Raw genomic sequence first — 25,813 nt, forward strand, 5'->3', positions numbered from 1 at the left:
TGAGTTATTGTCAGCAAGCTGTTGCCTTGGATGAAAAAATTGTTTTCCTAACCAACCCTACCTGGAAAGACTTCCAAAATTTTAGAGGCAATAGCGGTCAGCCCAGTCCACGACCTCCTAGAGGAGGTCGTGGCCCAGTCAGCCCATTCGAAACCATCATTTTGTGGTGCCATCATATGATGAAATAAGTAGTTTGTTTGAAATATTCAGGAAATCACTTATAACTTTTGACTGAGGTAATAGTTCTGAAACTTTGGCATCGCCCAAATGTAGTACCTCTAGCACTACATTTGGGCGATGGCCGAGCGTTCAGCAACAAGTTGTTCATTTTCAAGGTATAAGAAGAAAAAGGTTCACTCATAAATTAAATAAACAAAGTCGATCAATGTGTGGACCGGCACAGTGAAATTGAATGAATGTCTTTATCATGAAACCACGATTGCCAAGACTGAACTCAGCAAAATGAGTAAAAAAGAACAAACCAATCCAAAGTTGTGAGGTGCGCAATTTATTGTCGAGTTATTTACAAAACGATGCAATCGTCTTCGGCGCTTGAGGCACATACAAAATAAATAATGCCTACCTAATGGTAACATATGGGCATAGTCTGAAACCACATATTTGCTAGGTACTACACAGACCACACGCTGTGCTCATTCATGCAAGGGATGCCAAAAACCAGCAATCTGCCGAAGAGGATAGGTTCGGGGCTGGCAATGTTGCGGCTAGACCACCGAACTTCAAGTCTAGGATATGTTAAAACTTCCCTTGAGACACTGACCGGTTATGGATTTACAGTAGGATTACCCAGCATTGGACGTCACATTCCCTGGCGGCACCTTCACTCGCCAAGTGTTTGAGAGTGTGCATCAGAACACAATTCAGACATAGATTCCGTGCTTCGCAGTAACTCAAAAAGTGAGCATGAAAGTATGCGCTTTTAAAAGCTTATAAGCTGCAAAGAAAAAAACAGACTGTATATCTTGTGGCACATGGAATTGCCAAGCACTGTGTTAAAATGTCCAGAATGCACCATTGTGTCGTGTTGCATTACATATTTAACATCTGCCTTGCGTTTGTTTCACATGCACAAAGGGTTTGTCCCCTGAACTCAATCAATAGGCAGAGCAAAAGAGTTGTTGAGCGGCTCCAAACTCTGCACCTATCAGACAACGAAGTTAAATATATGAAATGCTGAAAGAAAAAGATCCATCTCCAATCAAGATTTCCCACAAACATTGTGCACACTCCGAAGCAAAGTTCACTAAAGTGACATACTTATCAAACTTTATTTGACAGTCATACATCATATTTGCCAGCTGTCGTTACTGACAAACACCAAATGTGCACTCCCGTAGTGGCATCCATGTGCAGTTATGCAAGTGCAGCTTGCAGAGATATTTCACTATAAAGATAAATGTCTTCAATGTCTGTGTCACTTGCTCAGTGAGCATTTGCAAGGTGATGAGTGATAAATGTGATCTTGGCCCTGATCCTTGACTGCATATGAACAGCAACCATGGCAGCGATGAATCCACACGTTTTTGCTCTATGTACGAAATAGTATTCAATGATGTGCCGGCCGTGAACGCACTCTTGTGGGCTTCAGAATGGAACCAAAGTTTTGAAATCAGAAACAAGGTGACTGCGGTCGAAGCTGCTTTTTCACTTGTATGCGAACGAGTGATGTATTGACCAAGAAACGAAACATTCCTTCCGTCTATAGAGACATCTTCAATGTACAATTTATGCCAGTGCATGTGCTATCCATCTATTTTAATATATTTATTTAGCAAAAAAAAAATACCAGTGAGACTAAAGGCTTAGCCACTCAACTTCGTAGTTGATTGGCTTGAACATCCTCACAAAATCTTTAATAATGCGCCAAAACGACTCAAGAAAAAATTAGCAAAGGCATGTGTCAATTTGACGCTCACAGCTGTGACTGAATGCTAAATGACTGTGTTTGCTGACAATACATGAAGCTCATTCAATCAAAAAAATTAAACGAAGATAACAAAATTTGAAGTCAGAATCTACGAGCGTAATCTGAAAATTGGTTGCGTAGCAATGCAGTACACAAACTGCATTTGTTTGGCAAAAAAGGTCGCGAGAAACGCAAGCTGTCCCCAATAAGCTGCCAAACTGGCAAATAAACAAAATCTACCTCTGTGCGCACTCTACCGGTACCATAACATTTCACGCACTTGCAACGGAAACACAAGGTATCAAAAGGGCTGGAACTTTGCTAGCTCTTCCAACACATCAGGCGCTTGGTGATGCTAAATTGCAATCGAGTATTGCTTCTTTTCCAGACGTCCTCTTTGTTGCAGGCACCCGAAACAGTTCCAGGAAAACATGCTCAAAAACAGCACCTTGTAGTCGTGCCACAAAGATATAAAACTACAACCCCTCGTACGAAGACTACAACGTAAGAAATGCATTACGAGAGCTACTCCAAAACAAAGCGATGCAATCCCAGTGACAACGTTCAGACTTGCTTAACCTGGTGGCAAAGTCCCCAATCACTTTCACCCCAAGAAGCTCACACTATCATTCACAGGAAGAACAGGTCAAACGTGGACGTCACCTCGAAAGCCAACAAGCTTTGCTCACTACGGCAAACAAAACGATTAGCAGCACTCGACCGAACTGGGCAATACACATACAGCACCTTTCGTGCCCCAGTACGTTTCTGGCAGTCAGTTCCCGTTTTTAGTTCGAGAGCCATGGCTCCTAGCCATTTTCAGTGACTTCTTGCCCTTGCAGCATAGTTATTAAAGGCCGTGTAATCTGGACGACACCGGATCCGAAGTATTTCTGAACTAGCACGACAACGCCAAAACAGCACTTCCAGAAAAGGATGATGCCACACACCACCTCGGTCACAAAGGGTTGCACTGCTGCCTCTTAATTAAAGGTAGAAAATGCGGACTTCAGCCTGCCATGTAACAGCAATTCCTCTTCTCAATCTGGCATCACTTCCCTGTATAACAACCAAAACCAACTCCCATCTCAAGGCATGTTTCACTCACAAGTCCTACATTTGTGCACAATCATAGAACAGACAAGCTCACCAGTTAGGCCTCTTATCAAAGGTACAATTATTAGGCTGCTAGACTGAGCTGCAGTGAAAAGTGGGTAAATCAGAAAACTCTGTGCAGCTTTTCTAACCCCATATACATACTGGACGTTGCTTTTAGGCCCTGATGTTACATAAATCTGAAACATAATGGGATTTCGGGACGTTATCTGCGGAGGAAACAATGCGCCTGAATTCCGATAGGAGCGATTGCTTCCCAAATATTTGAGGACTGGTTGGGGCACCCACTCCAATTCCTGAACATATCTTTAAACTTCTGGTTTAGGCAACATGAAGGGCTGAAACATCTCTATCATACAATAGGGCTAATTTAAGCAGCGATTGTAGCTTTCCATTCTGCATAATTCATGCTTGTGCACAAAACTCCGCAGGTTTGACAAAGCCAGTAGATCACCGAGATAACTGGGTAGCCAAACGCACCTTCACCCCTTATTTGCAAATACAAGTTGCAAATGCAGGAGTGCCCTTCAGGTTTTGCGCCGCCACATTAGTGTCTCGGTGCATAGGGTCAACTGATCCACCCCAGGATTCTACTACACTACAACTCAGTCTAGCTTCAATACATTCTTCCGGAGGCGTCGCAACATGGCACGCAGCTTCCGAATCAGTGGCAAGACGTAGGCCACTGTCGTACCCCGAATCCATGCGCAACGGCGTCGTAATCATATGAGAAAACCAAAGTGCGAGCGTGCATGCAAGTACGGAAGCGATTCTGTCCTTTTCAATACCCTGATATTGCTAATCGTATTTCGAGTGACGATGCAAGCTACACCATTGCAGCGCAACAAGTTCGCATGCTGAGAACAGGCTGGGTGCTAGCGATGTACGCAGCAGACGATCTAGGTTTCCAATTTGCCGAGCTCCACGTCTTGAAAGCACGAGTTAGTACTTGAAAACATCCTATGCGTCATCACCGGACAATAGCAGCCTAGCTACGCTTTCTCGGAACGTTTCGGCACACCTTGGCTCTCGCGATACGTTAGGAAACAGAGCCGGAACTTCGGGGGCGGACAACTGCGAGGTCGTGGACGACGACGGCAAGCAGATCGCCCGACGAATTGCTCGGAAGTGACGGTTCGTCGTGGTAGGGACACCCTGGCGCGGCGTTCACAGCACGGCCCACTGCAAGATGCTGCAGTCCCGGCCGCCCAGGGAAATGAGACGAGTGTCGTCTGGCATGAAGTCCACCGCCGTCACGTGACTGCTGTGGCCGCCATACGCGTGACTCAGGCACTGCAACGTGAACATTTGGATTAAAGCATGAGTTCCCAAGCCGGGTTCCTAGGAATTCAAGGGTTCCCCAGACCGCCCTCGTGGGAAATTTCCTCGTCCATCCCTGTCCCTAAGTGAGGCGCTCTTCCAGTTTAAGCACCGTTTTAGAAGATCTCAGCCATCCAGTGTTGCTTAACCATGTGCCAGACACTTCCTAGTATATGTATATTATAGTTTAGGAAGCCTCTAGGCTTCTGCACTGCTTTATTGCATTAATGCTCAGCATAGAGAGAGGACTCCAGCTGTGAATCAAGAGACAGTGTTCCCCAAAACAGAAGAGTTTGAAAAACCCTAGATTAATAAATGACCCTGAAAAGACGAGTTACAAATGAATCTCACTTTCTTGGAGAGAATCAATACCAAAGCAGTCTCTGCCCTAGAAATCAAGTCAATTCTTGTTGTCCTTTTTTTGTTTGCTGTTGTAGTGTTGTGCGAATATTTGAATGTTCGAATAGTAGTTTAAAATAATACGATGTTCGATATACGCCTCGAGATGAACAACAATATTCATACTTTTTGAAGTGTTGATCGCAGAGCGCTATCCCCGTTGAGTGAGCTTCTCATCGAGCACATGTGCACTGCTGGGAAGCAAAACTCGTGGGCTCCGCGCACGTTTGCTTTCCCGCAGTGCCCATGTGCTCGGTGAGAAGCGCACTCAACGGGGCTAACCCGTGCTCATCATTTGTGCTTGTATTACTTTTTTTTTTACTTTTTTTTTTGTTGTGTCAAATTCGAAATTGAAGAAAGAATGAAAGAAAGAATAACACGCAGACTTTTAAGTACCTTCAATTAGAATAGCTGTGACAATTTTGTTGTTTACATGCCATAGTTCATAGATAAAGCTACATTAAAATTAACCGAGCTTAGAAGCGGACAAGTGGAAGGTTTGGAAAAACCTGCACGAGTTGAGCTCGGAGAAACTATACTCAAATAGAAAATATTCAGCCCAAACCACTACTTGCTTCAACTCCGCTTTGAACTCAAAATCCACTACTTGCACATGACTACTCTGTTGCAATCGGCTGACACTGCACATTTTTGTAGTCATATTAACTGGCACAAACTGATCTAAACTTCCATTTTGATGCTTTTAGAATACCTGGAGACTGAACTGAATAATCAAATTTTGTAAGGAGATACTTCTGCCTGTGAAGTCTTCAAAATTATTGCTCAAACAATCTACAACTGGTTATATTTTTCCTCTTTTAAAGATCCTTGAGTAAAAGGTATGCCTGGAAAAATTTCAGTCCTGCACACTTGGTGGTCTGAACTTGTATCTCGCGCGAGATGCAGGTTCAACCCCCAACTGTGCATTAAATGTTTCAACAGGATGTTTGTGTACAGCGCTGCCTCAACGATACCTGACATGCAGGCTATGTTGTAAGTTGTCAATTGTGTTTCGTTACCAGCTAGCCACAACCAGCATACTCTGTGCTCCAGTAGTCACAGGCGGAAGGGGCGTCCATTCTAAAAGGGCAAGGAAACTGACCTTGGGTTGTGAAGCTGGATAGGAGAAGAGCTTGACCTTGCCGAAGTCGTCTCCCGTGACAAGCAGCTTGGAGGAATGCGAGCGCGCACACGTGTTTACGTCTGTCCCGTCCGCATTCTCGGGCCAGATTCCTGAAAACCCAACAGACAACAGCCTTTTCAATGTATCCGTAAAACAGACAAACTCAGGCAGGCACAAACGTTAAAACTTGCTGTTTGCCAATTTGAATATCAATGCATTCGATTCGACCTTAAAAAGAATGGTCAAATTTTAAAATAACAACCTCACAATGCAAGTTTTGAGTGCTTCGCAAACAAAGAATTAATTACCGGCTTGATCAAGGACAATCCCAGATTTAGTATATCATGAAGCAAAGGAGTATCTAAGAACTATAAAGAAAGCTCATGCCATACACAAAAAGAAAACTCACCAGAAAGGCAGACCAATTATTGTTGCAAAAGCCGGAATGTTTGCGGCTGCCAAACTCACCGAATGCATTGAAGCCAATGGTGCAACTCTGCGTGTGCCACTTGAGGTCTCTCGTGATGGACATGTTGGTCACTTGCCGGCAGACCAGGGCATTCCCTGAACAGCACAAAACAAAGAAGCAGCTGTCAGAGACACACCGAATTACTGTATACCAAAGAATTGCAAGTCCAGATTTTATGTTTATTCGTGCAGTAGCTCTTGCGAGTCTTATCAAAATCTCTTAGGATGACACTCACGATACGGCCAATTCCCATTCCCATAACACGGACGTATGCACTGCGAGACGCCGTTAGGGCAAGCCCGACGTTGCCGCTTTTTCGCATTTGACTTCGAAAGGGTACGGGCAGGCACCAAAGTGTACCGCTTACGCTAGTGGCCCAAATGACCACTCTCCACCACACTAGTGGTTTTGATGAAAGGATTTTTATTCAAAGAGAAAATAGCAAAAAGAGCGCTTGCTCGCGCTAACTGTGTTGCGCGATGTACCTCAAAACATTGTACAAGCTTCGTATGGGCCTCGTACGAGCCTCATGCTTCAACTGATACCGCCTCAAAGCACAGGCTGTCCTAAACATTTCTGACCCAAACACCATCAAACAATATGTCTGGACCATGGTTTCTTGAACGGATATCGAGGAACTCAGGGGTTCTCCAGAGCACCCTTGTGGGTGCCAGAGCTCCAAAAGTTTCCCAACAGTCCTTCCCCCAAAGTCAAGCGTTGTCCAAGTTGAAGCTCTAGACGTGAGCCACCCACTGATACATAACTATGAGCCAGACACTTTCTAGTGCATTTCTGCCCCCTGCCTCCTGCCTCCTGCCCCCCCCCCCCCCCCCCCGGTAGGGTTTAGCACTTGGCTGCCATTTAAGACAGATGGGGATTCCTTGAAATCGAAGAGTCAAGATATCCCCTAGTCTAGATTATATTGATATCTGTCACTGATGTAGAAGCAAAACCAAAGTGTACGATCTGTGTAAGAAAACGATTCTATGCCCCGTCGGGCATAAAATCTGCAACGAGATAGAGTCGCTGACGGCTTACAGAATGCAGGGCGTGGCAAGCTCTGAGCATCTTATCACCACTTCCCAGCTAATGAAATGGCGGCATTGGCTGATAAGAACGCCAAACAAACAAATCGCAAAGCAAGCAGCATGAGGGTGGTTGGCCACTCCTTGCATTTTTTAAGCTGTCAGATTCTATGGAAGAAAACAGATCCTCAACAGGGACACTCACAGAAGAGCAGCTCGTAGTCTCCCGAACAGGACCGGATATAGGTGCTGTCTTCTGACCAGTCCAGGTGTGTGATGAAACTAGAGTGGCCCTGACATGCGCAACAAGCACGACAAATAAACACTCTTTCCTCGCGCTATTGCCGGCATACATGCTAGGCGTTCCCGAGCACTACGTGACTCTAAAACAGGTCTCGCAACTCAGCGGACAGACGAGGCGTTTTCCGAGCACTATACGACTGTATAATAAGTCTCGCAAACTAATTGGATGGATAGAGAAAAAAGGGGACACCATGTCTGAGGTTGCAACACCCAATCCGTAAGCTGCCCATTTCGCTTCAGGCTTTTCTTTTGGTGAAGTGCGAGCCAGTGCAGTCAAATGCAGGAACACGTCCCGTTTTCTAGAGGCTTCTTTCGAATCTAGAAACGAATTCGTGAGCTAAGATGTTTTCTAGCATTGTTCAATTGTCAAAATATCCAAGTTAGAGGCATACACATGCACCACACAAGGATGTCCCTAGATTTAAAACTGAAGCATACAAAATGATTGAAAAGTGATTTATGTTTTGCATTTAAACTGCTACATTTTCATGCCTGCACAAGAAAAAAAATTGAGGGATGCTCTATACCCAGAGCAGGTAACCGATAGCCACATAAATTTTGAAAAAAAGTGCCAAAGGCGGACCTTTTCGGTGAGCACTGTACATCTAACAATGGCATGAGTAGAAAATGTGGGTTTCAAATTATTGCAACACTTTATTGTGAAAAAAAAAAATGGATGCCAGCTGGGAAATGCTAGGGGTGCACAAAAAGGTGCTTAGGCAAGACAGTATCTCAAACCAATGGGTGTCAGAGTTGAGTAAGGCACTATGCAGTACTGTTCCCCCCCCCCCCCACCCCTTAAATCTTTTAGTTGGAGATATGTCACCAGCAACATGAGTGTATAGCAAAACTACTTCTAGAAAACATCCATCTTACAGAAACCCCGAGAATTAAACATAAAGAAACAAAACTTGACATGTAAAATGGGCTCCCCTTGCCATACTGGCGTGCCATACTGGTATTTTGATCCAGGACAAATCCTTTTTTGTATTATGTGCGTCGAGCTGCACACAAGATTCAGACGTCGATTGCTTGAGTGTTTGCTCGATATTGCTGATGATGATTAAGATTAAGTGTATAATGGTGCAAAAGCAACACAAAGCACGCTGCACCAAAGCTCGTTAAGATGTCAGTTTGATAGGTCGCCTATGCCCATGCAGAGGCATTACGAGTGAGGTGCCTAACAATAAAATATATGCAAACGGGAAATGGGCCCGGGCTTCCCGATAGATGGGACGGCACAGCCTGTTGCAAGTCAAACACAGATGTGTGAACTTTAACTGTACGCCTAGAACACTCAGACATGCTTGTTGCAACGGAACTTTCAGAAGGCAGCATAAAGTCATCTTCTCAGTTGATCTTTTGTTGCCTTCCAGAGTCGAAAGAGTTGAAACAAAAAGATGGCGATGGGGTCGGCGACAAAGCCATGCAACATGTCATGCCTTCCGACTGCGAGTGCAGCATGCACCGTGCAGGCGGGCGGAAAAAAGAGAGAAAGGTCTGCCGCACAAACAGCCCATACCCAGTGCGGCGCAACGTGGCGACGGGCCTCTTGGTCCTTCACCGGGGGTTTCTATCCCCCCACCACGTCAACGAGGCGTATTGTTTTGTTACGGTAAGGTCGGGGTCGGGCAAGAGGAGGGGCAAAAGAAGAAAGAGAAAGAGGGAAGCAGAGAGAAGTGTTTCCCTCCCATCAGAAACAAAGAGGCAACGTGAAAACACTACACGACAGAGAAAAATATGTAAAACATTTACGTTGTAAAAAAAAATATTGGTCGATCGATTTTATTTTAAAATATGCTAATAAATTTAATACCCTAATTTATTCACTGGCCAATTAACCAATTGATTGACTGAGAACTCATTGATTGACCAATGATTGGGTGGCTGATCTGTGTGATTGATTGGTTGATTGGAAGGTTGATTAATTGATGCTTGGACAAAACTATGGTTGTTTGCTAGTGAGAGCGCTCCAGCAAATGCCCCTCACATTCTCGAATTTGCTGGGAGTTTACAGGGATAACCTCGAACTGCATGAGCCGTCCCATGGCAGTAGCCGTGCAAGAGGAAGGAATGCCGCCATTGTATAGCCAGAGATTTTGCAAACCGTGAAGGCCTAGGACTTTAAGCTCTGCAACGACCAATACGATTGAAGGAATGTCAGAAAGATTCTGTGTCTTTCATAGAGATTTCGAGTGGAATGTGCAAAATGTGAAAGTACTTCTTATCTGAAACTATAAAAATGTGGAGAATACAGACCTATTCTCCACATACAGCTGTAAATAAACTTTACCATTTGAAGTGTGCTAATTCGTAACATTGCTCTTCTGAAAGTCACTTTCCTACAGTTGCAAAATTACTTATGAAAAGCAGAGTTTTGTTACATTGTGTCATGTGTCAGAAACAGGAAGCAGATTTAAGTTCAAATCTGTCCCCATATTGGCATTACTAGTCCTGGACCAAAAACTTGAATGCTATCCTAATATGGTATGTCTTCGTAACGTATACAAGACAACTCTTACATTAAGCCTCTCTTTTTAACAATTCCTAAGACCTAGACATTAGGTACTCATACAGTAGAACCCCTTTATAGTAAACCTGTTGGGACCGGGCAGTAATTTTACTACATATTAGGAGTTTCAACTATATCAGGAGCACCTTAAAAAATCTGTTACTGTCGAGACCGGTTATAACGAAGTCGGTTATAACGAATTAGTGGCTACAACGAAGCAATCATGATTTTTCATTCGCTTTTGCACTTCGTTAGCCGAAGTCGGTTATAACAAAATAGCGAATGTAGCGAAGTGATTTCCGATTCCCGTTGATTTTGTTATAACCTGTCTCGATAGTATTGAAGCTTTAAAAAGGGAGTGGAAAGGAGCAAAACGTTTATTAGTCCAAAAACATACAACAGAACTACAAAAACACCTTTTAAATTGCAGTAAAGAAATCGGGTACATCACTTTGTTTTGTAGGTGCTTCGTGCTTCACAAGGAAGCTCTCAAGGCTTGTCGTGCACGCATAGTGTTCTCATTAGCATTTGCTGCATTTAGAGCCCCCATGACTGTCGAAAGTAAACAAAAGTTCCCGCCTTGTGAGTGTGGGTTCAGGTTCTTCCTCTGGGCAGCACTTGCTGGTTCATTATTCAACGGTTGCAACAGAAACGGCACCTTTGTTGCCCGACTACCGACGAAGACCAACGCAGTTCCCTGCCTGCCTGTTACTGGTAGGGAACAGTGTTCCCTACCGATTGTTACTTGCTTTTAGAGCGCAGCTCTTAGGGGCCCGTTTCCGGCTTGAGCGACGTCGCCGTCAGCGTAACTGCGCGGTGCATTATGGGAAATGTCCCATAATACACCGCGCGAGCCCCCCACCGGGGTCACGTGACCTCGTGGGGGGAGGGGCACGTGACCTCCCCCCAAGGTCACGTGACCCCCCGAAGTCACGTGACTCCCCTGAGGTCACGTAACCCCCTCGAGGTCACGTGACCCCCGCCGATGCCGTGTGACCCCCCGATGCCGTCATCGTCACTGATGACGTCACCGGCATCCACATCGTCATCGTCATCAGATGATGATGTCACCAGCATCCGCATCGTCATCGTCATCATCACTGATGACGTTACCAACATCCGCATCGTCATCGTCATCATCACTGACGACGTCATCAGTGACGTCACTGATGTCGTCACCGGCATCTGCATCGTCATCGTCATCATCACTGATGACGTCATCAGTGACGTCACTGATGACGTCACCGACATTTGCATCGTCATCGTCATCATCACTGGTGAAGTCATCAGTGACGTCACTAATGACGCCGTCGGTATCCGCATCGTCATCGTCACTGATGACATCATCAGTGACGTCAGTGATGACATCATTGGCATTGGGGGGTCACGGGATCCCCAAGGTCACGTGACCCCCCCCTGGTTAGTTGAACCCCCCCCCCCCCCCCCCCCCCAGTACCCTTCCCTCCTCCTCCTCAAGAGCTGCACTCTAATTCGGCATTACAGGGAGTTGTAAGCGGCTTTCACATTTTTTTTTTTTTAATGAGCGTAGTTCACTTATGATGAGGATCATTTGTGATGTGCTGTTCAGTGCCGAACACCCAAAAAAAAAAAAGCGGCACCTCCTCGGCTTTGTTAGGCCTACTGTTTTGACATGGCAGACGACCGCGGGTCCCCAAGAATGAAAAATCGCGAGCGACTGCAGCACCACTGACGCTCTCTCAGAAAGCTGTCATCATACGGCAGCACAGTAGCCTGTAGCGCTTTGGTAGTTAATGCACACTTTTAGAGCTTCTAGGAGCCAATCTCCAGAGAGTTCACTGAGGAAGTATGCTGTTGAGGGGAAATAACACTTCATCGGTACTGCCGTGTTTTACTATAACAGGTATTCGAGTTTTAACGGTTTGCCATATCAGAATGTTGAGCCATAGAGGAAATGGTAATTCAGACGGGGCAGGCACTTCCTTTTACTATAACCAGAGTTTTACTACATGTGGAGTTACTATAACGGGGTTCTACTGCAGTAGAGTCTAGAGTTATTTTTCTCTAAATTGATAAAAACTTGGACTTCTAAGTTTTTGTCAATTGACAAAAACTTTGACAAAAACTTAGACTTCTTTTTCCCTAAATCTGGACTGCATGATTACTCACTGGCCAAAACAGGCAAATGAAGAAGCCGCAAAGAGAAACAAACAGAGAAGAGGTCAGCCACTCAAAAACATAAACAACACAGACTTGTTGTTAAGGGTGCAGCTCAAAAAGCCATCAGCCGCGTTGTGCTTGTACAAACAGTTACAAAGGGACAGTTTGAAAGCACACCCAATGCTGCTTCTACTCACCGAGCATCGGCTGATGCGGTTGTACTTGCGGCCTTCGTCACTAACTTGGTAAACATAGATGAAATTGTCCCGCGAGCCCAATGCCAAAAGCTGACCATCTGCAAAAAGAAAGAAAGAGCATTTCAAGTTCAACCAGTCCACTTAGTTAGCCAACAGAATACAGCAGTGCTCTCTTTGCCAACGACAAGATGTCTCAGTTTAATATTACTGTGCGTGGATGGAGTATTTGACCTTGAGGGGCTGAGCATAATTGTAGTAAAAAACATTATCTGCTGCACAGCTTATGTAACAAGTCAGCATTCATCTTATTAGTCATTTGCTACAGTACGTAATGATTATTTTGTAAAATACTGCTTGTATAGTGGTACAATACTACTTCTGTAACAACACAGTGTTACCATGCCCCACTATTTGTTTCACAGTTGCGACACAGTCATGCAATACTTTCCATTCTATTTGGACGACAAAATTTTTTCTACAGCTACACAACATTATTTCTTTGATAGCTGTACAGTGTTCTTCTTTCTACAACTGCGCACTAGTTGTTCCGCTCCTCTACAACGCTATTTGTTCAACTCTACACTAGTTGCTCTACTCCTGAAACAACAAAATTTGTTCAACTGTACAATTGTTGTCCTACCCCTCTGCAACACTACATGCTCAACTGTACACTAGCCGTTCAGTCGCTCTACTCTACTCCTCAATTAATTCTACTACAGCCGCATAATGCTACGATGCTATTTATTCTACAACTAAAGCAGTTTTTTCTATAGCTGTGCAGCGCTATTCAACGTTGTCCAGCACTACTTCCAGGGTGTACTATACAATGTGCTCTGTAGATTCCCAGTCCGTCAGACGTGCCTCAAGCCAATCGCCTCGCGACAGTCTAAGACAACCGGAGCTTCTCGGCCTCCCACTTTAGTTGAAACTCTCGTCGGGCACTCACTGGGAGAGAAGCCCACGGCATCAATGGGCTCCGTGCCGTCCGTATGCATAGAGTAGAGCTGGCGCGTGGCCGAGTCCATGACGCTCCAGCGCCCCGTCCGCGTCGTCAGCACCAAGACGCTGCCGTCAGGTGAGAAGCATGCAGCCTGTGCCTGTTCCTGTGGGACAAATGGGTGCTTAGTCTACTCGACCCAAAAACCTCGATGGATAAAAACAATTCTTAGAAAGGTGCACCATCCTCGTAAACTTGCTTCCTAGTCGAACCTGTTTACCTAAGGGACAGTTCACACACACAACACAGCGCTTAACTCGGCACTAACGATCCAGTGCTGACTTTACGCTGTACAGTGCAATCCACTTATAACGATACCACATATAATGATGTACCGCTTATAACGATCAGTTTCTAGAGTTTCTAGACAAAAAATGCTCAGTTCCTAGTCCAGACAACAATAATCGGTTATAACGATTGAATTTTCGGGTTTTCTCATTATTGTTATAAATGCACTGTACTGCATCAGCACTGATGCAGTGCTGACTTCACATTTTCTTAGCGCCGTGCTGCACATGTAAACCATGCCTGTTCCAGTTTCCGCACGGTTACGGGTAGCTACAGGAGTGATGCTACGAGGAAGGTTTGACTGAGAATCACGTTTTCCAGATTGGAATTCGCAGGGCAGGTAGGCAAAATGCGAGTCACCCAGAGAAGCGACAATTTTGCCGAGGAGATTCCAGCATTCTTCTAAAGACTCCACTGTAAAGTACCGAGCAAATGGCTGTGCAGAAGTCTGAGGTAATTGTCAAAACATGGGGACGAGTACAGCAGAAAAGTAGAAGGGCGGATCATGATAGGATGGACCCTTGTGTGATCCGACAAAGTAGCATAGGAGCAGCATAGAGGTCTGGCAGAACGCCCATACGATTAAAGTAGCCGCATTGCTCTTGTCAAGCCTGCTTTGCACCGGCGCTCTAGCGTCAAGCTTCGCCGCTTATAGCCGATTCACACGACGGACTGATCCGCGGACGGATTGATCACGTGATGACATATCCGCGGTTCGTCCGTCTCCCAAGCGCATCCACACGAGGGAGACGACGAGCAGACGCCAGTGAGGACGGACCGAACCTGTTCGCACCCCGCAGTGCCGCGAAACTCCAACATCGCACAGTAGCACCGTTGTCCAAGAGAGAAATCGACGGTTGCTACCGCGACAAAGAATCGTACGCCGCTGCTACGTGCAGATCGAGAACAAAACACCGGGACAGGCTTCGCGCGAAGCGCCACTAACTTTACTAACCCAAAGCATGACAGTGACACAGGCATGATCCTGCCCGAGAAAGCTTCGGCGAAGACGCGACGAACTTCTGGGCTCGCGGAGGGGCGTTTGGAGATGCCTTCACACACTCCGCGCTCGTGCACAACACTCAAGCACACCACATCCACAAGAGAGGGCTTGCTCGGTGAAATCCTGATTGGACGTGCAAGAATTATCGCGGCGTGCTAGACTAGTTTTGACGGGAGCTTCTTGACACGGACCCGGAGGAGCACCGGAACTTGCGTCGCGTCAGCCGAACAAAGTTTCTGGAGTTTCTCTCACGCGTGGAACCAAGAATCGAACGACAAAATGAACCAACAAACGCACAAAACGCAACGACGCGCCATTTTTGTTTGGAACGCACAGAAGCAAAATACCAAGAAAACCATGTACCGTTGCCAGACTAAATGCTTTCCAAGTCAGTCTGCCGCCAAACATCCGCGAGTGAAAAAGGCACTCGACTTTATCAGTCCGCGCCTCCGCGGAGGAGGCGCGGATCGCAGGAATCGGTGACGTGCCAGTCACGTGGTACACGGTCCGCGGACGAAAATCGCGATTTGGTCTGTCGTGTGAATCGGCTATTAGCACCGGTGTATGTGCGTCAAGCTTCGCTGCCTCGCACCGGTGCACGAGCATAAAGCATCACCGTTTGGAACCGGCTTCTAGGAGAAGCAGCCGACACGAAGGAGCAAGCGGATTAGCTCGGCAAGGCCAGATGTTTCTGTCGAGGTGGGCACACAATGTCTTTTGCCTAGATTTAGAATGTTTCAAGAGTAGAGAGTAAGTGATTACCACGACACGGGCACAAGCTCAGTGTTTAATGGCAAGTCCGAATTGCCCTTCCCAATTGGGTCTTTCAACAATTCGACTGGACCGACGTCAAAGGGTACCTGCAAGAGAAAGACACATACCCCGAGGTCCCTGCTCCAGACGACGGAATGCGACAGGGTGTCCCACAGGTGCACCTGGCAGTCGTAGCCACCCGTCACAAACTGGTTCTGGGTCGGGTTCACCGCCAGCGCCCAGATCTCCTCCGTGTGGCCCTGAAAGGACAGCCACGACAATGTCACTGTCTCAGAAGCAATAATGCAGTCTGAAAACTCGCACAAAAAAAAACAAAAACATGAGCGGCCTATTCTGAGAGGTTGCACGCCATCCAACTTTGACATCATAGGTGATAATATTTTCTCTAGCTCGAAAGAGCCGCAGTGCAGCAGAAAGGCGAGTTGCCCGTACTGCGAAGGCCTGCGGCACAGCATCACATTGCTACGAGATTGCACAGATGAAAGAAAAATGGCGATGACTGTTCAAGTGGACCTGTAGGCGAGGCGAAGAGATTGATGTTGTGGGTGATGACATCACCTTTGTTTTCGGTCTTTGGTGGGGCTGGGTGTGATGGGGTCTAAAGGGAGGACCAGGGGTTTGGCACATTGGTGTTCATCGCTTTTGCCCATTTTGTCTCCAGTTGGGTGGGCGGAGGTATACCGTATTTACTCGCACAATGAACGCACTCGCGTAATGAACGCACCCCCCAAGTCGGCTCTCAAAATTTCGACTTTTTTTTTCACTCGCGTAATAAACGCACCCCCAACTGGACGTCAAAATGTTGACCCCCTCCCCCCACGCGCGCGAAATGAACGCACTTTTCTATCCTGGTGCAGCGAGGTCGCGAATGCATGGGCAGGGTGGGCGAACAAAACGCCTTGCAAAAGGCGTTAAAAAATTCCCAAAGATCCAACGGAAGCAAGAAAAAAAAACATGGAGGAGCTTTTTTTTTTTTTTTTGCACAGCGCAGTCTGGGCTTTGCGTTCGCGCGCCGCCGCGCGCAAGGAGGTAAGAAAGAGAAGCGCTCTAAGCGAACGAAACAGCTTGCAAAAGGCGGCGACAAGAAAAAAAAAAAAACACGGAACTAAGAGAAAACAAAAACAAAGAGGAGCTTTTTCTTTTCTTTTTTTTTTTTGCACAGCGCAGTTTGGTTGCGGGGGGTCGCGCGCCGCGCGCAAAAAGGTAAGGAAGAAAAGCGGAGAAGCCCTCTAGCAAACGAAACAGCCTGCGAAAAACGGCAAAAAAAAAAAGAAACGGAATTGAGAAAACAACAAAAGAAAACGAGGAGCTTTTTTTTCTTCGTTTTTTTTTTCTACAGCGCAGTTTGGTTACGGGGGTCGTGCGTCGCGCGCAAGGAGATAAGAAAGATAAGCGGAGAGCCCACGCCTAAGCAACGCCTAAGCAAACAAAACAGCTTGCGAAAAACGGAACGGCATTTTTTTTCACAGCTTAGTTTGGTTACGGGGTCGGGCGCCGCGCGCAAAGAGATAAGAAGTTACTTCGATTTTCAGGATAAAATGTCTGTTCATTATGCGAGTAAATACCGACGCAAAAATTTTACTTCGCGTAATGAACGCCCCCCCGGAACTTTGCATCGATTTTTCGGGAAAAAAAGTGCGTTCATTCTGCGAGTAAATACGGTAATTCTCTCCATGATCACGGCCTTTTGTGTCACGATAGCATATCATAATGCAGGTGTCAATAGTATTTTCACCACTCTGATGTCAATTTGTCAAAGCTGACAGAACTGCCTTGTCGTAGTCTGACAATATACTAACGCCATGTAGCCTTTGCCCCCAACGATCATCTTTCGAGTCAAAAATTCATCTGGTCGTTCCCTAATGGCTTCGAGAAGAGGCTGAAACAAAGACGGCGACGTGTCCCGTACGACCTCCGATGCAAACTCAATACTGAACACACAAACAAAAGTTTGCCTTTTTGAGCACGTGCTGACGCGATTATGATGTGGTTGTTTTCTTTGTTGGACGTAGCTCCAATAAATGTTCAGATGAAGTTGAGTGCTCGTCTTGTCTGTTGCCCCTCTTTGTCTTTGTTTATTGCATGCTATATTGCCGATTTGTAAGAACTGAACATGCAGGAGAAACAAAATGTTCACGCTCACCTGCACGACGGTGGAGAAGTTGAGGCTGAAGGTTCCCTGGAGGATGGAGTTCCTCGTGGTCCCAATCAGCAGGAGGCTGCCCTTGCCCTGCGTCAGGGTACGGATGCCTCCCACCATGTCCGGAAGCTAGAGGCAGAGAAAAAAAAACAAAAAAAACAGATCCATGTTATTTTACTCTTCGTAACCCATGCCTACGATATGACCGTACAATCAACTGCTGAATTCTTCCCCTTTTACTCGATCAACGGCGGTAAACCTGACAGTGCTCTTGATGCATAGACTGCTTTTGACCCACCATCATCACCATCTGGTTTGTCCATCTACCAAAAACACCCTGGCAATATTGACATAGTACTAACCCTGGTGCAAGGGTTAAGGCCTGTTCACACTCTTGCAACCGAGTACGACCGAGAGAGACCAGACCAATTTTTAAGCCTCTTGCGATCTCTTAAGACCAGCTCCGCGCTGCAGCGCATCCGGTCCTAAGAAGTCGCAAAAGGCTTAAAAACCGGTCTAGTCTCTCTCGGTCTTACTCGGTCGCAAGAGTGTGAACGGCGCTTTGGTACGTCAAAGGCACAACCCACCAACCAGACAGAAATAACCTTGGCAGCCACGGCTGTACTCTTGCTTGCACTCCCGCTTTACTCAAAAACATCCATATTCACCGCTTTGAAACCTCTTTTATCCTAGAATAACATACTGCAAAGACAGAGTAACATACTGCCAAGACACGACTAGGAATACACAAAGCGCAGGCAGAATAACCAGCAAAAGCAGCAGTGATTTTTAATAATCACTCTGGAGTGATCCTTGTTTTTTTGCATCAATAGACTTTGTATAATTATTCATATGAATCTTACTCCCTCTGTGTAATTCCCCACTCGCACCTTTAAAGGTACTTAAATAAATAAACACCTTGGCTTCCTGTCCTGTCCGGACCAGGTTGGCGTCCCACTGCACCACCTTGCGGTCCTTGGCGCCTCCCGTGACGATGGTGCCGTCCTTCATGGCGCAGATCGAGAACAGGGGTCCGTCGTGCGCGTTGCTCACCACCCGTGCAACGCGGTTTGATCCTGCACACGTGAAGGGCGTGGAACAAAATCTACAATGAAGATAACAAGAACCTAGCGATCGTTTTGAAAAAGCCTTCAAATAAACAACACTGCATATACAGAACATATATGAGATTCTCCTAAATATAAGAACAGAAGTATGCGAGAGAAAATAATATTATTTGCTTCTTTCGTAAGTCCATTTCAGACCATCCACAAGCACAGACAAGTCGCATGTGCGTGTGGCGAGGCGGCTTTTCCGCAGTGCGGCAATGTCACGCGGTGAAGCCAATGCGACGGAGCGCCGTCCACAACACTACCTCATCTCTCGACGTGTCACGTGACGAAATGTCACATGACCAATGTTCCAGGTGCGTTTTCCTCCAACTGTTTGCACCCACCACTTGTTGAAACGGGCGTGGCAGACTTGGGTCCCCGGCATTAAATTACCACAAATGTGGCAACAGAAAATACAAACAGCAAGTTGGAATGGATTTCCTAGTGTTATCTCCTACAGGTCAAACCCCTAAATGTGGTGACCACTTTCGGACTCACCCCTCTGCCAGACCATGATGTTCCCATTTGAGTCACCAGTGAGAAGCTCTCCAAGGTCGGTGAAGGTCATGCACAGGACATACTTGGGCTTGTTGTTCTTCTGCAAGGCAAAACAAACTACTGGGAATTCTGCATTAACACGAACCCCTCCTCCAGATCTAGAGCACATTTTGCCACAAAGTGTTTTAAAGCAACGCTAACAGTTAACTTACAGTTAAACGATCGTCCAAATTAATAATCTGCCACAGTGCCTACTGCACCGCCGTAAGAGTAGTGATTTTATGAAATTGAAAACAAGAGATTTTTATGATCCTTTACAGCTGTTGTGCCAATGACAAAGCCAAACATTTTAAAAGTGGAAAAACACCCCTGCTTGCATGTCATATTACTTCTATCCCCGTCAACTGAACAAAAACAAATATTACAACATTTACAACATGATTAGAAGCTTTTCAAACGAATCTTAGCATGCTGGTTACGTAACATATTATCTGCAAGACAAAGTGTTTGCACACTAAAAGGCCATTTGATTGTAATGTCTATACATTTCAAACCAATTCGAAGAAAACGTGAATAGCAAGCATGCGAGTTTACTGGAACCGACCAGCGAGCAAACTGCTTACCGGCCAGCTAAAAAACATTCTCAATGCACTGTTAAAAACCAAAACGAAAAAACAAAAACAAAAAACAGAAGGGATGAGAACATGCCAGATGCAGATCAGTGTTGAGGGGGTTACACATTAGTTGCTGGGCCACAGTTTCATCAGCGGCAGCTGAGCAAACACGTCATCAACTCACCGCCGCGGAACCACCGTCAGAGACCTCACCACCATCAACACTGGCGCTCTGCACGCGAAACACGGGGGAAAAATGGGTGCACCCGTTTGGGCACGTGCAATTCATGTGCGGGCTGTCCTCGACAAAAAATGTACAGCATTCTTTTTTTCACCCTAAAAATAATCTACACGCTGCCAAACGCCCAGTCTCCGCCCAAAAATAGCACTAGCAGTCTGGACTAGACGTCAAAATTTCAGAGCTTGCCATTGTCTTGTTCAAAAGTTACGAGCGATTTCTGGAAATTTTCAATGGCAGACCGGCGGTTGGCAAAGCCTACAAATACATAGAGAAGAACCGTGTCAGCTACCAGGAACGTGCACCCTTTTCCTATGTAAAGTTTCAGAAAATCACCACCTTAAGATAGCAAGCTCTGAAACTCTGGCATCTGGTCCAGTCTGCCATGCTACATGTCGACAAGGGCAGAATGTTCAGCGATGCATAGTTTCTTTTTGTGGTGAAAAAAAAACACGACATTTTTTGCGGGGACGTGTTGTACGACTCGCTCGGAGGTGCAATGAAAACGTGTGCAGGGGGAGCAAGTTAGGCGGCCAAACACATATCCACCAATCTCGACACGGCTGCACAAACTTGAAGGGTGGCAGCCCAAGCATGTCATTTTGTTTGCTCAGAGTCCAGAAATCAACAAAAAGCCATGCTGACCAATGGTGCAGCTTGAAGACACACTGGCAGCATGACTAGTGATAAACAAACTCTTGACACTGTTTCTAGATGCTTAGATGCATCCCTCATCCAAAACAAACTTCAACGCCAGCAAAAACAAACTCCAGAAATAAAATATAGTGGAGCACAGCAAAGTTACAATGTCATCAAGAAGTAAAACTACGCATTCTACACATTTAACACTTCAAGATTTGCTTTGATAGCAAATATGTAAACAGCGGCAAAAAAAAAAAAAAGAAGCTTTTCTGTCACAGTATTTAGATCTAAAGATACATTACACCACATAACATAGCACACTTCAAAAATAAAAACCAAGCCGCTTTACCTGCTTTTCTTAATTGTGTTGCATTTGCCAATATTTAAAATCTGTTCTATTGGTGCTTTCTTCTGTTATTTCCAAAGTACTAACGAAAGTGCTGACTTTATATTTTGGGAAGAAAACTCTCCAACTTTCTAAACTAATTTATACCAAGTTCCTTGCATGTAGAAAAACATTTTTAGTTTGTATATGGCAGCTCCAGAGGGTGAAGACAAAGCCATTCCACAGTCTATCAAAGCTACTTTTGTGAGTGCATGCTAATGAGACAGAAGATGAATGAAGCCACGTGCTCGCACAGCAGTACAGGGCTACAACACTGTGGAAACTAAGCTAGCCATAACAACGTAGCACAAGAAAGTTGATGCCGAGTATAGTACACCTTCAAGTGTTACAGTCAAGAAGCAAAGACGTTGTAGAAAGAAAATCCCATAAAATCCCGTCAGGCCACCCTTCCCCAAGAGATTGCCCATCCCATTTTTCTGGCTAAATATCTATATACAGGGGTTCTCAAACTTTTTGATCACACAGAACCCCAGGAAGCCTCAAAAACTGCAGTGGAACACTCCCCCCCCCCCCCTATATTTGCCGACCGAGAGGTAACAGATGCACAATTGTAGGCGATTTTGCTTGTGTTGCTTCCCGTATATCCCCACCATATCAATCGCAATGTCAGTGCAAAGTGAAATGAAGGCGCTTTGCATGGTCCTGCCGTGCAGCCTGCGGCGTGGGGGGGTTGGGGTTACAATATAGGTGTTCGTGGAACCCATGAGACCAGCTCGTGGAACCCCTGTGTTCTCCGGAACCCAGTTTGAGAACCCCTGATCTAAAACGTAAAACTTCTGAATCATCAACCACCCAATATTCCCGTAGATATTCCCGTAGGACATTGTGCAATGTCCAATAGAAATGACATCTACCGCGCGATCTATGGTACCAGTACGTGACTGGAGTTTGTAGCTGGTTCATACACTTTTGTCTGCGATCTGCGCATGCGATATTGGTTCACGTGACACGCAAGTTGATCCCGCGTGTTTATTGCATCAGGAAATGCGAGTCTGCTGTGTCCGCGATTCGTGGTATTCGTTCCCGTGGCATGCGAGTTTGGAACGGGTTCTTGCATTTTGTGCCCGTGATCTGCACATGCGATATAGATTCCTGTGACATGCGAGTTGTCCTCATGTGTTTATTGCACTGTAAAATGAAAATCGGCTGCGTCCGCGGTATCGGTTTCCATTACGTGCAAGTTGGTGGTCAGTTCCCGCATGTCCTTAGCACCGTGCAAAGCAGATCTGCTGCGTCCACAATCTGCATCACCTTGTACAGTGACACAAGAGTTTGTAGCGAATTCCCGCGTGTTTATCATAGCGTGAAGCGAAAATTTTCGGTTTCCGCAATCGGCAGTATCAGTTCCCGTTTCACATGGCTTGTAGCGGATGGCCCTCTGCTTTATCACTTTTTTTTTAATATAAAGATTTTCTGCCGCAACCCCAAAGGTGACCAGCCCACCCCATGTTTTTCACAGTTGATCTCTTCACTTTGGGGTGGGCGTCCTTGCGGGATCTTACGGAATGTGATAAGCGAGTGCAAAAACTTCAACTCATCTCACCTCAAAGATGCCCAGCTTCTTGGCGAGCGTGCCTCCTTCCATGTCCCAAAAGTGAATGTGTCCCTTGCCGAGGGTGACAAGGACGTGCCTGTCCATCGGGTGGAACTCCACAGCAAGCACAGCGTCAGATGCGCTCTGTATACAGCAGTTGAAATAGGTGAGTAAAACTGTTTCCGAGAACCGACCGTGTAGCACACAACACACCCTTTGCCGAATATTTTCTACTCGGGCCGGAACTGAGGTCAGGTGCGTGCTAGACAAAAACTTTCCAAGCACGGACTCAAAAGCCAACAGTACCGTATGTACATAGAACTTAAAACGGGCAACTTCGTGCCCTTAAAACAGGTTGCAGTTAGCGTCACATGTTTTTGGAGGCTCGACCGCCGTCTAGAAATCCGGAGAGTTTGCACGACGACGAATCGCGGATAATTTCGCCGTCAGGATGCTACTAAAGAGATACAGCTTACGAGGAAAATTCCAATTTGCTTCGGCTTTGGACACTGTTCTAGAATGGTATTTTGCGACATGCGGCTAAGAGGCATCCAGAGTGGCCGACACTACGTCGAGGATAGAAGCCGTGCTTGCATGTCACCTTCGTTTCCGTGATCTTGGATCCCCGCTCCCCTCTCTGCCAGTCCCAGAGAGAGATGGTGTGTTCGCTTGAGTCATCCACCGCGCACAAGATGGAGCCACCATCCTACGACCATTAAAAAACATGAGGCGTTTGTCAAAGGACAACTCTGCGAGAGCTGTTTCAATACCAAATAAACTTCGTCGAGTTCAATTTCAAACCTTGTATACCACGATTACCAATTTTTATGTCCCCACATATTATGTAAGAAGCCTCCCGATGTCGACGTCACTACCATTTTGCTACTAGCACGTTTATAGTACGTCATTCAATGTTAAAGTCCAGATTAACAAATGGTATTGGCTAGAGCTTTTGTATTGGGCGGCAGCTTGCACTGCCTGGCTTAGAATGTGCACGTCACCTAAACTTTGTCCCAAGAAAGGCCAGAATTTACAGCAACAACGTAAGGAGCTGGTGTCGCAGAAAAGCCAGCATCGGAATCAGTGGCATTGCGACGGGAAAATCCTGATTGGGCGATAGGGTCATGACGTCACAGCCACATAACCTCGCGTGAGAATTTCAAACAACCCACAATGCTCACGTGAAATGTGACGTCACACATGGAATGAAAGTGATTAAAAAACATGACATGTAATGCGACTTAAAGGTCGCCGCAGGTCTCAAATGATTTTACTTTTATAACATAATTAACATGACCTCGACATTGTGGCATCCAATGCCCCTCAGTTGTAGTCTGTGCAACTTTATCTTCAAAATGAAATAAGTCAAACGCTGCACAGTTTGAATTGTAGTATATACACTTAAAGAACAATTAGAACAATTTTAGGCGGGATTCAAGCCCACGACCCTTCGGTTGCCAGCCGTACACTCTACTGACGAGGCCACGTCCGCCACACTTCCTGTTCATTGGCACGAAGAGCATGAGGATAGAATAAGAAGGCGATGCGAATAGAACTTCGCCTTTAAGAGTGGAACGCTATTGCGTTCCACTCTTAAAGGGGAAGCTTAAATGTCCTCCAAGTTTTTGCTAGACTAGTATACTACCTCCAAATATAATTCTTTTCACCTGCGGTGGCCAAAAGTAGCCTTTTAAAGCGCACTTGCTCTCAAAGGTGTATATACTACAATTCAAACTGTGCAGCGTTTGACTTATTTCATTTTGAAGATAAAGTTGCACAGACTACAACTGAGGGGCATTGGATGCCACAATGTAGAGATTAACACTGTGATTCCCAAACTCAGCTACTCTGCAACCCATCAAAACATAAAAGATTCTGTCGCAGCATTCGTCGCCGTTGTGCGTTTGCCTTCACTGGCTGTACCAACTGTACACAGCGAATCTGCCGTGATCTTGTGCTTTATCTCTGTGCGCAGTCGGTTCAGCCGGCGATGGCAAACGCACGAAGACGACCAGCACTGCGACAATGTGCTTTTGACGCTGCTTGATTGGCTCGGCCGAACCGTAGCGTCGGCTGCGCTCCGACTCAGCGGGAAACAGAGTATGGGAGAGCTGGTCGAGGTCACTTTCGACAGAGCACGTTCACCTTTGCTGTTCGAGTCACTCGCAAAAACGGCGGACTCACCATTTTTGAGAACGCAATGCAGCTCACTGCCCTCTCAAAGTCTCCGACACCAATGACGTGAAGCGTGTTGAGGCTCACGGAATCCCATATCCTGACATGCGGCTGCGACGAAAGCGGCAGAGGTCACAACAAGGAACGATCAAATTTGACGGAGGTGACAATGAGCCAAAGAAGAGCGACGCACAAGGGGCCACAAGCCACACGGAAGCACATGGTCACATCGGCAGCAAACTTGCCGTGCTTAGCCTAGCTACAAAAGCGTCATGCTGAAATGTGTCAGGCGTTCGGAAGGCAGTAAAGCTAGTATGGTAATTTGGCTGGTTTTGGCCAGAGATGCTTTTTGGACATCTTACAAAAAAAGATTTTGGAAAAAACAAAAAAGAAATACTCAAGAATAAAGAATCACCAATCTGTTGAAAATAAAATCGTACAATTCTCCCAGTGAAATGGGAACTGATTCCATTTAAATACGGCAATTTCAACTTAAACATGGCCGGTCTCTAGATACAATTGAATCCAAGCTTCTCATATTATTACTCATATAACAAAAAAGCTCACTGAGACACTAGCTCCCTAAAACAAAAGCAGAAAAGTTAAACGTGCATACAATTACAGACATGCACATATATAGTCTGCCAAAAACATAACACTGCATACATACACACATCGTCACCTGAATTCATGAGGTATGCACCCCAAATTATTTTGCATTCGCTATGCACAGATCTGAAGAAAGCAAAGAGCTCTCTATATTGGAGCTCTAACAGTTGCTTCCATCTGTGTTAGCGAAGCGCAAATGACCAAAATATATGGAAACGAGTTTATCTCTGGCAAAGGGCACTAGCTGTCATCT

General features: G+C 45.8%; 1 protein-coding gene across 12 annotated transcripts in view; it reads right to left on the minus strand.

The window, feature by feature from the left end:
- Positions 1–492: 492 nt before the first annotated feature.
- Positions 493–25,813, minus strand: part of LOC8033381 (echinoderm microtubule-associated protein-like 2) — a 120,909-nt gene continuing 95,588 nt past the window's right edge. For 7 of the 12 annotated variants that reach the window (XM_042288650.1, XM_042288651.1, XM_042288660.1 and 4 more), the window contains 14 exons: positions 24,961–25,062; positions 23,378–23,482; positions 22,786–22,920; positions 20,141–20,188; positions 19,343–19,442; positions 18,651–18,808; positions 17,736–17,861; positions 15,700–15,831; positions 13,477–13,633; positions 12,531–12,628; positions 7,585–7,672; positions 6,354–6,449; positions 5,865–5,995; positions 493–4,336 (listed from right to left, as the gene is read on the minus strand). In XM_042288650.1, the coding sequence (XP_042144584.1) occupies positions 4,211–4,336; positions 5,865–5,995; positions 6,354–6,449; positions 7,585–7,672; positions 12,531–12,628; positions 13,477–13,633; positions 15,700–15,831; positions 17,736–17,861; positions 18,651–18,808; positions 19,343–19,442; positions 20,141–20,188; positions 22,786–22,920; positions 23,378–23,482; positions 24,961–25,062 (1,602 nt within the window). In that variant the 3' untranslated portion in view covers positions 493–4,210. The remainder of the gene's footprint in view (positions 4,337–5,864; positions 5,996–6,353; positions 6,450–7,584; positions 7,673–12,530; positions 12,629–13,476; positions 13,634–15,699; positions 15,832–17,735; positions 17,862–18,650; positions 18,809–19,342; positions 19,443–20,140; positions 20,189–22,785; positions 22,921–23,377; positions 23,483–24,960; positions 25,063–25,813) is intronic. The other 5 variants (XM_042288658.1, XM_042288661.1, XM_042288655.1 and 2 more) reach the window with 1 other exon arrangement.

Source organism: Ixodes scapularis, unplaced genomic scaffold, assembly GCF_016920785.2.
Source record: "Ixodes scapularis isolate PalLabHiFi unplaced genomic scaffold, ASM1692078v2 PGA_scaffold10__122_contigs__length_95168666, whole genome shotgun sequence".
In the NCBI taxonomy this organism is placed as follows: Eukaryota; Metazoa; Arthropoda; class Arachnida; order Ixodida; family Ixodidae; genus Ixodes; species Ixodes scapularis.